Here is a 15,015-nt window from a genome sequence, read left to right on the forward strand (position 1 = left end):
CAGATTGGAATATAATAAAATTATGAATTTCTGTTGACTGGCTTGCCCTGACAATAGCGCAATAACAACCTTGATACTGCCGACTGACTTTAGTTGTAATATCGTGGAATTGGCTGTTCAATTACTTTTAAGTACTCATTATCTATATATTAAACCATGCTAAACATGTGGTAACCTCACAGTATATAAGCAGGGGGAATGTAATTGCAAGAACAGTTGCCAGCACATATTCTATTTCAATATTCACGCAAATTATCAAAACATTGGCACTTAATTCATTTGCTATCTAATACATTACACACGAACCTGTTCTTCTTTATTTATTTTTTTTAATTTAGGAATAAACCAACAATACCACCTTAGCACCTAAACCTTTTGCTCACAGGGGAAATCGAAGCGACACAGGCATACAGCTAATGTTTACACTAATGCACATGAAACTTGAAACTGCAAACCTATAATAGCAGTGAAAGGAAACTTCTTCAGACTATTTAAAATCAGTCAGGTTGAAATACTTAAAAAGTAATATCTCATTTTTCCGGTCCTTCCGTCGATTGGATGTCTCGTTTAGTAGAAAGCACTCTATCAAGGATTTCATCAGTGACCTTGATTCCATTAGTCTCCATGTCAGCCACAACTGCAATGGCTGCGTCAAACTCCCCCAAATCAAGGCACAGTGTGACGATTTCATCGTACAAAGGACTGTAACCCACCAAGAAAAAGGTAACAGGATAATTAGAATAAGATGAACACTCCAGGGAGTTTCACTACACTATGTACTATACTTATTCTGATTTAAAGCTACTAATAGTTTAACTGATAACCCAAGAGCTTTAGATAAACTAAGGTAAGCTCCCCTTCTCTCTTTTTTTTTTCTTTTTTTTTTTTGTTCCTTTTGTGTGTCTAGACTGTAATTCAGCACATATCCAAATCAACCCCATTATTGAAGAAACAAAAAGTTCATGCATTACCTGCCAAAGACATAACCAAGACTGTGTGTAGTCTGTAAGATAATTGGAAATGCTGAGGGAAGAGGAGCTCTTATTGCAGCCTGCACGATTATAGCACAGTCGCCAATGGTTGGAGTCCCTCCAAGTTTTATGACCTGATAGCAAATTAAGTAACAAGTGATGCAAAAAATTCAGACAGAAATGTAAGAAAAAAGGGCAAAAGTGATTACAAAGTCAGCTGCAGACTTAAATGAAGTTTACTGTAACCCATCCCTAGTGGATTCAAGCTTTAATCCAACATAAACCCAGAAAAGACAAAGGTTGATAATAAATAAATAGAGTATGACCTTAGATTAAATGAAACCTGCCTTTTCTCTAAAATAAAAAAGAATGAAACTTGCCTTGTGCATTACTTTAATAGCCAAATCAACTTCCCATTCTTGTGACCACTTCTCGGGCTTCCTGCACTTCAAATCCTTCTCCCAAGTCCATCCCCAAGCATCTGCAACTGTGTACATGTCTGATGGTGTAAAAAACCCGCTCTTGCTCAATTCTTTAAATGCCGCAATTGGATCCTCAGGAAACGTGTCTCCGTCATCTTCAACCTATCAATATTTAAAATAAAACATGTGATAACCAGAGATAAGAAGGGCTTCATTGGACAAAAGAAAACAGAACATGAAATAAATTCGGACCTGTTAGCTCTACCGAAGACTTTTCAGACTTTGTACTAAATTAACAAATGTAGATCAAACAAATTGCCAAAACAAGACAGTCTGACCAGAAAATAAACATTTAAAATAGAAATCATACATACTGGGTAGTACACACGCGGAAGTTTCTTCGAAGATTTCTTACGGGAAAATGATTCTTCCCAATCCCTTAAGAGCTGAGATCCGATCAACTCAGGTGAATCACCTTCTATGTCGTCATTTCCCTTCCCAGTCAGTGGGCTTTCATCTGTCTCCTCCACAATCTCAACCTCCACCCCAGGCTCCTCTTCCTCAGTGTCTGAATCGTCTTCTCTTCCTTTTCCCTCATCCTCCTCTTCTGTATCATCATCCTCATCATCTAGTGCCTTAATGTCATCATCATCTTCATCTTCAGTTTCTATTGCTTTTTCGGTATCGCCATTTGTGCTCTCACCCATAAAACGACTCTTCCAGAACTCGGTGTTCCCATCTTGCAGTTTAATCCGTGATATCAATTCTTCCAAGTACTCATCCACCTACAAAATCAGGAAGAAAGAATAAAAAGGAACAAATATGTAACCTATGGTAAAACTGGTAGTCTCACATTTGTTCATATAAGCATTTAGCCAAAAGGATTTACAAAATTTTAAGATACCTCTACTTCTTTCTCTTCAAATGGAGGTACCCATAGAGGACGCCCACGTGAGCGATTTATCCTTCTTGCCTTTTGAACTCTCTGGTAAAGCACCGTCCTGTTTCCATCAGTTGGCAAACCTTGCCCTTCAAGCTCTTCCCTTAGCTCAGCTACCAGCATTTTACTGGCTGCCTTTGGCTGTCTGCCAACCTTCTTGCCAGGTCCCTTTATCAACTTTTTAAGCACGTCTACCAATCTGATGATGTCAATGTTGGAGACGCTGCCTAAAATAGAAGGCCCTTCATTACGTAATGTCTTAAAGATTTTAAGGTAGTAAATCCTTAGTTGTTCAAGAGAATGCTCCTTGAAAGATACTTCCCTGGGGTTTGAATACTCAAACCCAAGGGCATCAGGGTTGAGTGGTTCTCTTCCTCTACGTGGGACCCATCGCTTCCTTTCTCCTGTCAGGCCACCTTCTTCTATGTATCTAGAGAAAGGAAAAGTTAGTAGACTGTGTCTTTTATCTTACCATATTATTGGTAACATACATGTCGATGACTTCATTTAGAAAATATCACACCTAGCGATATAATCAACTTCGAAGCCAAGATCAGCTTCTTCTTGCAGAGGTTCTATCCATGAACTCACTAATGTACGGTATTTTTTATTAACTATCATTGCCCTTGGCGCAATAGGCTGATTATCATTACTCATAGTCTCTAGAGCTTCTAGCAGCTCAGGAATTCTTCCTGATAAAAAAAAGTGATGTTAAATTATGTTAAATTATCAAATAGCATCAAACAGGCTACTTCCCAAATATCAGCAACAATAGGATTTTTAAAATACATAAATGATGGCTAATTTCAAGAACAAAAGCTGTAAGTAATAGCATCATAAAATACCTTCAAGGCATAAAGACCGCAAGTAAAGAGAAAGAGGATCACCATACTTCCCTTCATGATATAGAACTTTTGTTCCTCCAGGTATCCTTTTCAGTGCACGAAAATGGCGCATTGCTTCATTTACAAGGCCGTACTTCGTGAAGCACTCCACTAACAACCTAAGAACAAATCTTAGTTTCATGAGTATTATTAGAAAACTTAGAACACCAAAATGCAAAATCAAATTTGAATGCCTAATAAATAAAAAAGAAGTAGTTTTACGCATAAGTCTTGGCATTTGGTTGCAATCTCTTGTACTGTTCCAACATCATTCCAAGCAGTTCAACTACATCTTGCAACCTATATACAAAAAGAGTAATTAAATAGATCTTTGAACAAAAGTTTTGAAACTTGGGCAAATTTAAAAGAAATAACAATTTGGACATATTTTGGTGCACACCACAAACACTGAAGGAAAAAAGCTCCTAGAATGATGGAAAAATCAGCAAAGACCTGAACCTATAGTCAGCCTTTATCATCTTTGGTATATACTAAATAACTGTGTTAACGACAGAATAATTTTTTATAGAGGTAACTAAACTTTTACTTGAAGATCCATTGATGTGATACTGCAAGGACCAATGAATGATAAATTAAATCTAATGGAAAGATATGATTCTATTTCAGAAAGTAAATGAGATATATAATTATGGTTATTTTGTCACGGCATTAGTTTCATTCCTTTATGAATTCATGGGAAGGCAGGGCCTACATTTTAAGTTTTCCAAGAAGGTAGTGTCTTCTTGGCAATTATGAAAAGGTACAGATTTTGTATTTTATGGATAACACAGGAATTAATTTCTCCAATTAAAAGCATGCTGCTGCAATCCAAGACTAATGAATGGATTAGATGCGAACCTGTCATAGGTCTCAGCTCTAGTAAATGCTTGTATTACCCAATTATAGCTCTCTGTATCAGGTTTCATACTGTCTGTAAGAAGTACAATTAATTGAAGCTTAGTAAGGTTCCCATTCTACAAAGCATAACAGCACAGCATATGTGGTATAAAAACAAAGAAAGCTATTTTGCAATAAATATGTAAAGAAATCAATTGTCCGGTACGTGCAATCTCTCATCTAGACAAATTGAAAGAACTCATCTGCAGATAACAAAAATATGGCCATACCTTCACCCGAATATTCCATATTATCAAATGTTTCAAGTGCTATTTCTGGCGTTTGACATGTAGCCTGCATGAAATAACCCAATTAATAGCTATTGGCCGAATTAGGAAATATTTAAGCTTGGTTGACAATAATAATGAATGTAAGAATAAAAAAATCTGGGTTTTACCTGAACACTAAGAAGACAATTGAAATGGAAGGTGGTCGCCATTCTACCAGCAGCCTCCATTTCATATGCAATTGTCAGAGCATTAGAGTGGTCCCCAGCTTTACAATCCTCTACAATCATGAGATCATATAGCTCATCGGAGGCCCTCATACCCCCTTCTGCTCCTTTAATAAACACAATATTGGCTTCTTCGAGATAATTATTACTTAAGAGCTCCTCTGAAAAAAACATGAAAAGAAAAACAAAAAATGTAATGAAAATGTTACTGCTGGTACTGGTTTTCTTTTCTGCTTATTTATATATTACATACCAACAAGAATGTGCCAGGCCATGCGAATATCATACTTTGACTTTGCCATGGCAGTAAGGACTTCCATGCCTCTAGTCGCAAGGCCTTTAGAGGCAAACAAACGAATTAGTGCAACAAAGGTCTCATGGAGAGGGCGTAGACCCGCACTCAGCTCCCTTCTGAAAGATTCCATCTGAATTGAACAAAGAATCCATCAAATATAATGGAACCCAAATTGAGCATGGGACGTATATTAAAATGTCTGAATTTACACAGATCAAGCAGGAATTCAATTGATAATGGGTGATACCGCGCCTTCAATATCTCCATTCAGCGAATGGGAAACGACAAGACCATGGAAGGAGCGGGGCCCAGGGCTGAGCCCGGCCGCTACCATGTCACGGATGGCATTGGCCACGCCAGCCGTGTCGCGTTTCCTTGCACGCTCCATCAGCTCGTCTATTAAGGAGAATCTCAGCGTCTTCTCAGCTGCCGATGCAACGAACCTGGACAGGGAGGAAGAGGTGGAGGAAGAAGGTTGTTCATCGTCATTGTCTGACTTCTGCTTCTTCTTCCTTCGGGATTTTTTCTCGGAGGCAATGGCGGAGACTACAGTGAGCCTTAAGGTGCGGCTTGAAGAGAAAGGAGGGGAGAAATGAGGGAAGCGCGGGGTGGTGGAGGGGAGGGGAAACGCCATAGGAGAGCGGATAAGGAGTGGGGGTTCAAGTAGGGTTTTTATTAGATTCCGCTGGGTAGTGCAGACACGGCGAGTCCGGATACCATGCACTACCTCCCCGTTTGATGAGTTTGAATCCACACCGTCCGATCAGAATCCGGACCAAAACTGTAATGTATGAGATTTCATTATGATTAGTGCTAATATAAAACGAACGAACCGGATGCAAACTCATTATAAAAATTCGGACACGGCAGGGGTTTGGATGACTGATCAGTTCAGTATTTCAGATCGGACGGTCTTGCCTTATCTAGGCACACAATCAGAGGGATTGGTAAGAGAGTTTTATTTTGTACTTGAGTTAGGCTGGGGTGCTATGGATAGCATAGTAGCCTCCCGTGCTACGGCTCAATATTCAAGTTTTCAAAATCCAAACGGTCGATCCGAACCGTTCATTGTTTAATCCATATTGAAATGTGCTTGGAGACCAAATTTTACATTTTTTGGAATTTTTTTGCTATTTATTAAGATGGTTTCAAAATCGTTGTTTTTATTAAAATTCTGCACCACTGAAAAACAGCGGTTTCAAAAATGCTTAATAAATAGTAAAAAAATTCCAAAAAATGTAAAATTTGGTCTCCAAGCACATTTCAATATGGATTAAACAATGAACGGTTCGGATCGACCATTTGGATTTTGAAAACTTGAATATTGAGCCGTAGCACGGGAGGCCACTATGCTATCCATAGCACCCCAGCCTAACTCTTTGTACTTTATTCTTAATTTCTTACTGTCAAAACAAGTGAAAGAGATTGAAACTAATATATTTAAAGCGAATCTTCTGTGATACCTTTATTTAGTACGAAATCTGGAGAGTTAAGAGTATTCCACATTTCACTTTCAGAATATGTAACAATCTATAAATTTCTTCAAAAAAGTTGAATAAAACTTAATATATTTAGCACAATAATATTCATAATTTCTTATAAAGATATAATAAACACAGTAATTTTTTAGAGGAGGGATCAAGTTACAACAATTTTTGAGTTACAACAAGTTACAATATTTTTTTGACATAATTTCTGAACCGTTCATCTTGTTCTTTATATTAATATGTATTTGGAGACCAAATTTTACATTTTTTTTAATTTTTTTACTATTTTTTTAGATTTATTGAAAATCACTGTTTTTGGATGGTCCAGAATTTTCAGATCAAGTGATTTTCTAAATATCTAAAAAAAAAGTAAAAGAATTTCAAAAAATGTAAAATTTGGTCTCCAAACACATATTAATATGGAGAACAAGATGAACGGTTCGGATCGACCATTAGAATTTGAAAACTCGAATATAGAGCCGTAGCACAGTAACAACCCGTGATATGCATAGTACCATAGACTCACTCTCCTTATAATAATAATGAGGATAAAAGTTGTCACTCTGTTTGTGAGAGTAACCACTGTTTAAGATCTAGAAGAAGTAAACTGTATAGTTCTGTGTAGGTTCAATTAGGTCTAATTTGTGCCCAAGAAGCTGGTTCTGTGCCAGCATTTAAGCCTGGCAAGGAAATTGCTGGGTTCTCCTCACCTCCATTGAGAGAGGATGATAAAGATGGACGTTATGTTTTTTCTGTTGGCCATAACCTGACCTCACACTGTAATTACATTTCTAAAAATTTGTTACCCACAGTTTCTTATTTATTTGTCAGTGATTCTTGCGAGTAGCAAAATTAATAATGGCTTAATGCAGATTTCATTTAATATATGTGTAAGATATAAAATTTTAATAGTTTCAAATCTGAAATTTGGAGGGTCTAATGTTACCTACTTACTGTGAACATCAGTATGCTCCCTTTCTAACTTATGTTTCCTCTATATTTTTCAGACAAAATCCATAGCAAAATGGGTGAAGGTAAGTTTGACTGTATTATCAGTCAAATTTACTTAGAAATAATCAAGCAATCAATCAATTATTTGATGCATTTTTTTTGGTGTGTGTTAGGTACTTTTGGTCAGGTGCTAGAATGTTGGGACAGAGAAAGAAAAGAGATGGTCGCTATCAAAATTATCCGCGGCATTAAACAGTATATGGAGATTGGTATCCTTCAACAGCTTGGCAATTATGAGCCAGCTAGATCCCGGTATGTCCCTCAGTTCATGCACTCCTATCCATCTTTGGTTATATTTTCTGTTTGTTTTTCATGGATTAGATGTTGTGGTTTGCAGCTGTGTGCAAGTAAGGAACTGGTTCGAGTATCCTAATCATATCTGTATTGTAATTTATAAGATCATAATAAATTATGACTAATGTTTTTTTCAAAAAAAAAAAAAAAAAATTAGCTTGGGCTGGTTTAAATGACAAATCAAATTCAACATGGATGGTTTAACAGGTGTTTGAGAAGTTGGGGCCCAGTTTGTTCGATTTTCTTCGAGAAAATAATTACCGTGGGTTCCCCATTAATCTAGTCCGTGAGTTGGCGAGACAATTGTTGTTATCAAAATTTTTTTATTAATAATGTGTAGTTAACAGAGAAATTTTTTTCCTGGTAGTCGCAGAGTATTATATTAAATATTTATGGAGAAATTGAGTACAACATAATTAAAAGAATATAAAGGCTAGAAGTGACAATCAGGTTTTATCTTTTATTCATTAGTTAATGCTATTTGCTTCCTTGCAGTCTTGCATGATTTGCGTCTTATTCACACTGATTTAAAGCCAGAGAACGGACTACTTGTTTCGCCAGAGTACATTAAAGTACCCGACTACAAAGTATTGCGACATTTGTATTTGTTGCCGCATGTAGTTGCTCTGTATTTCATAAATGAGGTGTTTAACCTGTAGTGTACACTTGTAGGTAACATCGGAGTCTCCAAAGGAAGGATCTTATTACATTCATCTGCCAAAGTCGAGTTCTATCAAGGTTATTGATTTTGGTGGCACTACAGTTGACAGCCCACAAAATACTTGTGTTGTATCCACAAGGCATTATCGGGCACCTGAGGTCATTCTTGGTAAGCAACCCTTATTGTTATTTGCTATTGTTTTCTTCATTATTGTTATGTTGCTTCATTATGTTTTCTTCATTATTGATATTTGGAGTGTGGGCTGCATCGATCATAGTTGAACTTTGCTCGGTATTGTCCTAATGGAAAGTCTTATTTGATCTGTTTGACAAGTGACTTGATAGCATCTTCTAAAAATAGCAATTTTGTTTTTCAGGGGAACGTGCTATTTCAATTTTCAAACACATGAAGATTTAGAACACTTGGCTATGATGGAGAAATGCAATTTTTTAAGAACCTTTACCTCTCTTTTAGGCTCATTCTAAGTACTTATCTGATAGTCAGTTTGATGTGCCTACTTTACCTGTTGGTTGTTGCAGTCGACATGCTGAGAAGTTTGTGAGAAGATGAAGGCTGAACTGGCCCAAAGGTTGCATGTCACTGGAAAGCATGAAAGCTGTTTTGAAAGTCCCTTGCTTTAAGGTATGGTGCGCGGTTCACCTTCTGTGCACTTCAATTTCAATTTTTGAGTTTGATATTGGTTTTCTGATGCGGTATCTTACACCGGTACGTGGTGTTATTTCTTTTTGACAGGATCTGGTGAGAGAGAATGTAGACCACTCGATCTGCTGGTGATCTCGTTGATTTTCGTCATCCTTTCTTTACTAGAGAATTATAGTAGATGATTGTAATCCTAGAGAGTATCTAAGTGTTAACTAGTCTTATGGTAAAAGTTACTCGTCTTTTTAGGTCTTTTAGAGTTATTTTGCTTGCTAACATGGTATCTGTGTCTAGTTGCATTTCTAAGCATATATATATGGTTCATGTTTTCAACAATTTGATGAACGTTACGATGCTAAGCATGCATATAAAAGTTGTCTTTGTTCAAATTTTTTATTTTGTTACGAGAATCCTTTGATTAAAAGAATATTTTTACTGACAATAATAAAATGAGTCCTGGCTCGTATCAAATACTGTATGTTTTTTTATGCATGAATCATATATCCTCATAAACATGGTATTATAATTATATAGAGCAAGGTAGAATGTTATTGAATTGAGCGATTTGATAGAAGCAAACTTTCTCTGATATTGGCCTAAAAAGTATATTAATAGCAATACTGAGAAAAACAGCGATATATAAACTTTTATAAGAACCAATCAGTGGTTTAAAATATTATAAAACTATTTCTATATTTACAAAGAATGATTAATATATCTTGTGTATTTTAAATTCATTCTTATTTTATTTTAGTTAATGTTATTGTTGGATTTATTAAAAGGTACGCCCGTTATGGGAAACCCAAATCCAATATCCGACCCGTTATGAATAGATGCCAACCCTTTATGAATAGGTGCATTAGTTTTATATAAACCATTCATATCTCTCTCTCCCTCAAAAAAAATAATAAGAAAAACGTGTGAATAGTAACAGCCAAAATTAGAGAGAAAAGATAGAGAGCACTCTGTTAAGGATTGAAGGTTTTAGGTCGTGGAAAACGCAGGGTTTCCGGCTTCGGCTTATGATTCCTTGCAAAACCAGTGATACTGCTCCACTCGCAAGATCCGCTTCCGCATGAAGATTAACGGAGTAACTTGTAAGTTCTATCCGTTAATTAACATTGGTATCAGAGCCAGGTTAAAGCATGTATTCTGGTTTTAGTACTAAATACAAATTTTATTTTAATATATGGAACGAATTTGGATACGGATTTTATTTTATTATATCAGATACGAATTTTATTTTAATCCGTTAATTTGGATGCAAATTTTAATTTAATATATGATACAGATTTGAAAATCTAAATACGTATTTTATTTTTAAAACATATTTATTTGTATTCACTGTTTTTTGAAGATTTTTTAAATGTATCTTTTGGAGATGCATTGCAAAACAGTGATGTTGTATAGTGGAAATGGGAGATGCAAAGCAAAACAATGCATTTTTAGTTTATTATAGATCCAATACAACTGGTTGGACAATTTTTTGGTCCAAATGAATCACAACCGTCCAAAGAACTATTTTTTTGGTCCAAATGAATCACAACCGTCCAAAGAACCATTTTTTGGATTTGATAGTTCATGATCAGTGTGTACAATTTTTATACTTCTGGATTGTACATAATCCATTTCTAGTTCAAACGGCAGCAATAGATATGTCCATTACTGTAGGAATGGAGAGGTGTATGCACCGGTTCAACCTGAATAGACTTGATCCATACCTTACTCATGAACCGCGAAAAATAAATTTTTTTGAAGCCGCTGGGGCTTGAACCCGGTTGGGTCCCTTGGGAGACAATGATCTTACCACTATACAACAATCCATTTCTTGTTATGTTATTCTTTCTATATATTATATATACTATTAAACCGAAGTTGATAAACTTTTTCTATGCAACGGGAATTTGTTGTTTATATATATTATATATTATATTATATCTATATATATATATTTTAGCCATGAATTTTTTTTTTGTTGTACGGATTTTTTTAAAAATCTGTTTACATAATTTTTTTTGTTTGTTAAAATTATATATTAATGTATAATTTTCAGTGGGAGTTTTGCAAAGTGAATAATTAATGATAATAAAATTTATAGAATTAAATGATGATTGTGAAACTTAGTGATCTTTCGATTTTAATCTATAAGTATTATTATTATTAAATTATTTCACAGTTGTTGTAAAACTAGAAGTGTTATGCTAGGTATTAAATAATTTGTATTAAGCCATCAGAATTGTGATATGTCCTAACTTAGTTTAATTGTAAATTCTTAGTGAAATGGCATCTGCATCTAGGAATATTGTGGCAGAACTCAATAAGGGTGAAAAACTGAATGGCGATAATTATGAAATTTGGCCCATGAAAATTTAGTATGTCCTGGAAGAACAAGAGGTTCTTTCGGTCCTGGATCATATTTTAACCGAACCAGAAAAAGATACAACTGAAAAGCACATTGCTGATAAGGCTGCATATGAGTCCTGGAAAAAGAAGAACTCCATTGCTCGTATTACATTGCTGAGCAGTATGGATAATGATGTGATGCGTGAGTTTAGGCAATATGAGATTGCAAAAGAGATGTGGCTTGCTTTGAAGCAGAAGTTTGGTGGAACTTCTGTTACAAAACTGAGACAACTCACCATCAAGTTTGACACTTACAAGAAGCGTCATAATCATAGCATGCGGCAACATCTCAGGGAGATGTCAAATATGATTAGTGAGTTGAAGGACGCTGGCCATGTTTTGACTGATGAGCAACAACTTCAAGCAGTGATTCGTTCACTTCCTCATACTTGGGAACACATGAAGGTGAATCTGACCCACAATGAGAGTATTAAAACTCTCAACGATGCAGCAAGGCATCTGGAACTTGAGGAAGATCGTATAGAGGCATCAAAGCCTCAAGAAACTGAATCTGCTGTGCATTTGGCTGGTTCAAGCTCTCATGGAGGGCAAGGCCAGAAGCGTAAGTCAAATTATGGTCAGAAGGGCAAACAAGAGAAAAAGCATAAGGGGCAAGATCGTGGCAAGGGAAAGGCTTCTCAGAATTTTAAGAAGCATAATAAGGCCAAGATCAAGTGTTTCAATTGTGGCAAGAAGGGTCACTATGCTCGTGAATGCAAAGAGCCCTGCAAGGTACAAATTATAGAAAAACTTTCATATTTTTCATATGTTTCCAGTTCTATTTTTATTGCTGATTCTCATCCTTTGTGGACTGTAGACTCAGGGGCAACAGACCATGTAGCCATGTAGCCATGTAGACTCAGGGGCAACAGACCATTGTTGATTCTCATCCTTTGTGGACAGTAGACTCAGGGGCAACAAACCATGTAGCCAAAGACCGTGATTTGTTTGTGGATTTTCGTCGAATTTCGCAAGGTTCAAAATGGCTTTATGTAGGAAACAACTCTCGTGTACCAGTCAAGGGTATAGGCACATGCAAGTTGGATATGCGTGATGGTCAAACCCTCCTCTTACATGATGTTCTCTTTGCACCTGACATTCGATGAAATCTTGTATCTGTAGTAGTTCTTCTTAGATTTGGATTTACTTTGAACATGTGTGGTACTAGTATTAAGTTGTATCTGGATGATGTGTGTTATGGTTATGGATATGTATCGAATGGTTTTATTATTCTGGATGTTATTAATGTGATGACTTCTTCTAATACCCATTTTTCTTTAATTACATCATATACTGATGAAAATGTTGATGTGAATGTATGGCATATGAGATTAGGCCATATTGGACAGCAACGAATGGATAGATTAGCCAAGGAAGGCATGTTAGGCCAAATTGAAATGGTTAGTCTACCAACATGTGAAAATTGTTTAAAAGGAAAAATGGCAAGAAAACCGTTTGGAACAGGAACCAGGGCACGACATGGAGGTAGATAATTTATCACCTTCATTGATGATTATACGCAATATGGTCACGTCTATTTGATATCTCATAAATCTGATGCTCTTGCTTGTTTCACAAAATTTATAACTTTATGTGAAAATCAATTAGACAGAAAGGTTAAGGCCTTAAGAACGGATCGCGGTCGCGAATATTTGTCTGATGAGTTCAAACAAATGTGCGAAGAAAAAGGAATACTAAGGCAACTAACCATGCCATATACTCCACAGCAAAACGGAGTGGCTGAAAGGAGAAACCATACTCTTTTGGAAATGGTTAGGTCAATGATGGCTCAAGCAAATCTGCCAATTAATTTTTGGGGTGATGCATTATTGACTGCTGCCTATATTCTAAATCTGTTTCTTCAACTCCTTATGAACTTTGGACTAATAGAAAACCAGATCTTAGTAATCTGAGACCTTGTGTTACATTCTGAAATTTTCAAACTTGATTAAAATTTCTAAATTGATCATTTGGCTTAAATAAAAAGTTTAATTAACTTAACGATCGTTCGGGAATTTTCTGACCGACTAAAATGAAACTAAAATTTCGAAATATAAAGGAAGTATGAAATTATGTATATTAAAATTTAGAGTTTAAACATAAAATAAAATATAGCACTAGGAATAAAATTATAATTATTCGGTAAATTAGAAACTTAGAAAATTCGTTACAATTCTTTTTAAGTTTTAGGAAAGAAGAAATTTATTTAATTAGATTCGTGTAAATAAATAAATAAATTGAATTCCAAATAAGAGCATAATTATACGAAATTATTCGTACAATTGGATTTTAGAATTTATAAAACTAGTTCATTTAGGAATTTTAGAGAGTTAATGGAATATATAAAAATTATATAAATTGAGAACGAATTATTCGAATCTTAAATTGAGAGATAAATACACAAATTATATGTACAAATATAGTTACAAAAAATTATGAACTTTCGATTTGAATTTATGAAAGAAACGGAATTAAAACCAATTAAAAGAAACAATGTTTAAATTATGAATTATTTAGGCCATTAGATTTTGCTGCAGCACGAATCTTGATGCAGCCCATTAAACCTCTCCTTCTCTCTTTCTCTCCTCTCCCTCTACGTGACAGAACCCCCCAAATCAGCGCCCCCATTTTCCTCTTTCTACGCCAAAGAAACAGAGGGGCTCCGCCCCCTCTTCCCTCCGCCCTCTCCCGTCGCCGGCGAACCCCACCGGACCCGTCTCTGATCTCTCCTCTCTTCCTCTCTGCCCATGAGAGCCACAGCCACCCCCTCTCTCTCTCAGTTTCTGCCCCCCTCCCCTCCCATGAAACCCTAGTTTCTAGGGTTGAGGATGTGTGCTGCCTCGGCTTGATTGGTGCTGTCTCTCGGTGCTAAATTGGTGTTTGGAGACGCTTAATTGGGTGTTGGCTTATTCAATCTTGACGGCCATGAAGTGAGGCCCAACCTCGAGACCCGGCCGTTTTTATCACGTACCTTGCTGCCTTATGAATTCCTGTATCGGGTTAATATTCTAATTTTCTATTTGACTGCTCGATTTGTTGTTGTATCGAGTTTATGAAGTGTTGTGCTTACTTGCCGGGTTGTTGATTTTCCCGGAAGCAATGAGGTTTCCTTGTTTCCTTGTTGTGACCTTACCTCCCTGTTTTGACCATTGATGTCGTAGGCTATTCTGTGCGGGTCAGTACATAGGTGCTGCCTTGTTCTAATTTGAAATGAGTTATTTCTCTCATTTTTCTGGTGCTTGATGCCGTGCTGACATGGTGCAAATTTCCTCTTTGAATTGCTATGTTGTGGTTATGCTAATTACCCTTGTTGGTGTAAATAAATTAAGTAGAGGGGCCTCTATGAAAATCTGATATGAAATATGGTTATTTCGGCTTTGAATTGATGTATATTAATTAGACTTTGGGCCTCTTCCTTGCTGGGCCGAAATGACATGTATAAAAATATAGATAAATGGATTAAGGGCTATGGGCCTTTAATAAATGCATAATTGAATTGGGCTTGTAATTTCATAAGCCTTGAAATATTGAAATGAATTGTAAATTTTAAATAGGAGGCTTAAACCTTTACTAAATTATGGGTCTTTAAATTAGATTAATTGAGGACCAATATGAAAAAGATGTGAATTTATATGA

At 36.1% G+C, this 15,015-nt stretch overlaps 2 protein-coding genes across 4 annotated transcripts; one reads left to right on the forward strand and one right to left on the reverse strand.

Annotated features, from left to right (window-relative positions):
* Positions 1-216: 216 nt before the first annotated feature.
* Positions 217-5,544, reverse strand: PTAC3 (plastid transcriptionally active 3). 2 transcript variants are annotated; one of them, XR_013515382.1, is made up of 13 exons: positions 5,111-5,544; positions 4,822-4,993; positions 4,512-4,729; positions 4,345-4,408; positions 4,076-4,148; positions 3,440-3,517; positions 3,179-3,336; positions 2,857-3,025; positions 2,298-2,763; positions 1,764-2,178; positions 1,352-1,555; positions 972-1,105; positions 217-702 (listed from the first exon to the last, which is right to left on the reverse strand). XR_013515382.1 is itself a non-coding variant. In XM_078317368.1 (13 exons), the coding sequence occupies exons 1-13, from the start codon at positions 5,495-5,497 to the stop codon at positions 531-533; spliced, it is 2,706 nt and encodes a 901-aa protein (XP_078173494.1). In that variant the 5' UTR covers positions 5,498-5,543; the 3' UTR covers positions 217-530. The 2 variants fall into 2 exon arrangements, 1 of the variants encoding a protein (XP_078173494.1); XM_078317368.1 differs by having other exon boundaries at positions 1,768-2,178; positions 5,111-5,543.
* A 1,342-nt stretch (positions 5,545-6,886) lies between these two features.
* LOC144567337 (serine/threonine-protein kinase AFC1-like) lies at positions 6,887-9,130 on the forward strand. 2 transcript variants are annotated; one of them, XM_078317444.1, is made up of 5 exons: positions 6,887-7,613; positions 8,151-8,242; positions 8,328-8,484; positions 8,856-8,958; positions 9,070-9,130. In XM_078317444.1, exons 1-4 carry the CDS (start codon positions 7,595-7,597, stop codon positions 8,876-8,878), a joined length of 291 nt encoding a protein of 96 aa, XP_078173570.1. In that variant the 5' UTR covers positions 6,887-7,594; the 3' UTR covers positions 8,879-8,958; positions 9,070-9,130. The 2 variants fall into 2 exon arrangements, 1 of the variants encoding a protein (XP_078173570.1); XR_013515398.1 differs by lacking the exon at positions 8,151-8,242.
* The last annotated feature ends 5,885 nt before the right edge of the window (positions 9,131-15,015 follow it).

This window comes from Carex rostrata, chromosome 16 (assembly GCF_964058835.1).
Source record: "Carex rostrata chromosome 16, lpCarRost1.2, whole genome shotgun sequence".
Classification (NCBI taxonomy): Eukaryota; Viridiplantae; Streptophyta; class Magnoliopsida; order Poales; family Cyperaceae; genus Carex; species Carex rostrata.

Bases quoted from the DNA above. Each gene is read 5' to 3' on its own strand.
- PTAC3 (XM_078317368.1), bottom strand. From the start codon at position 5,497: ATGGCGTTTCCCCTCCCCTCCACCACCCCGCGCTTCCCTCATTTCTCC. The intron at 4,149-4,344 runs GTATGGCCATAT...TACTTCTTACAG, and splicing joins TATGGAATATTCGGGTGAAG to ACAGTATGAAACCTGATACA. The intron at 1,106-1,351 runs GCAAGTTTCATT...ATTTGCTATCAG, and splicing joins CTATTAAAGTAATGCACAAG to GTCATAAAACTTGGAGGGAC.
- LOC144567337 (XM_078317444.1), top strand. The intron at 8,243-8,327 runs GTATTGCGACAT...GTACACTTGTAG, and splicing joins TTAAAGTACCCGACTACAAA to GTAACATCGGAGTCTCCAAA. The intron at 8,485-8,855 runs GTAAGCAACCCT...TGGTTGTTGCAG, and splicing joins GGCACCTGAGGTCATTCTTG to TCGACATGCTGAGAAGTTTG.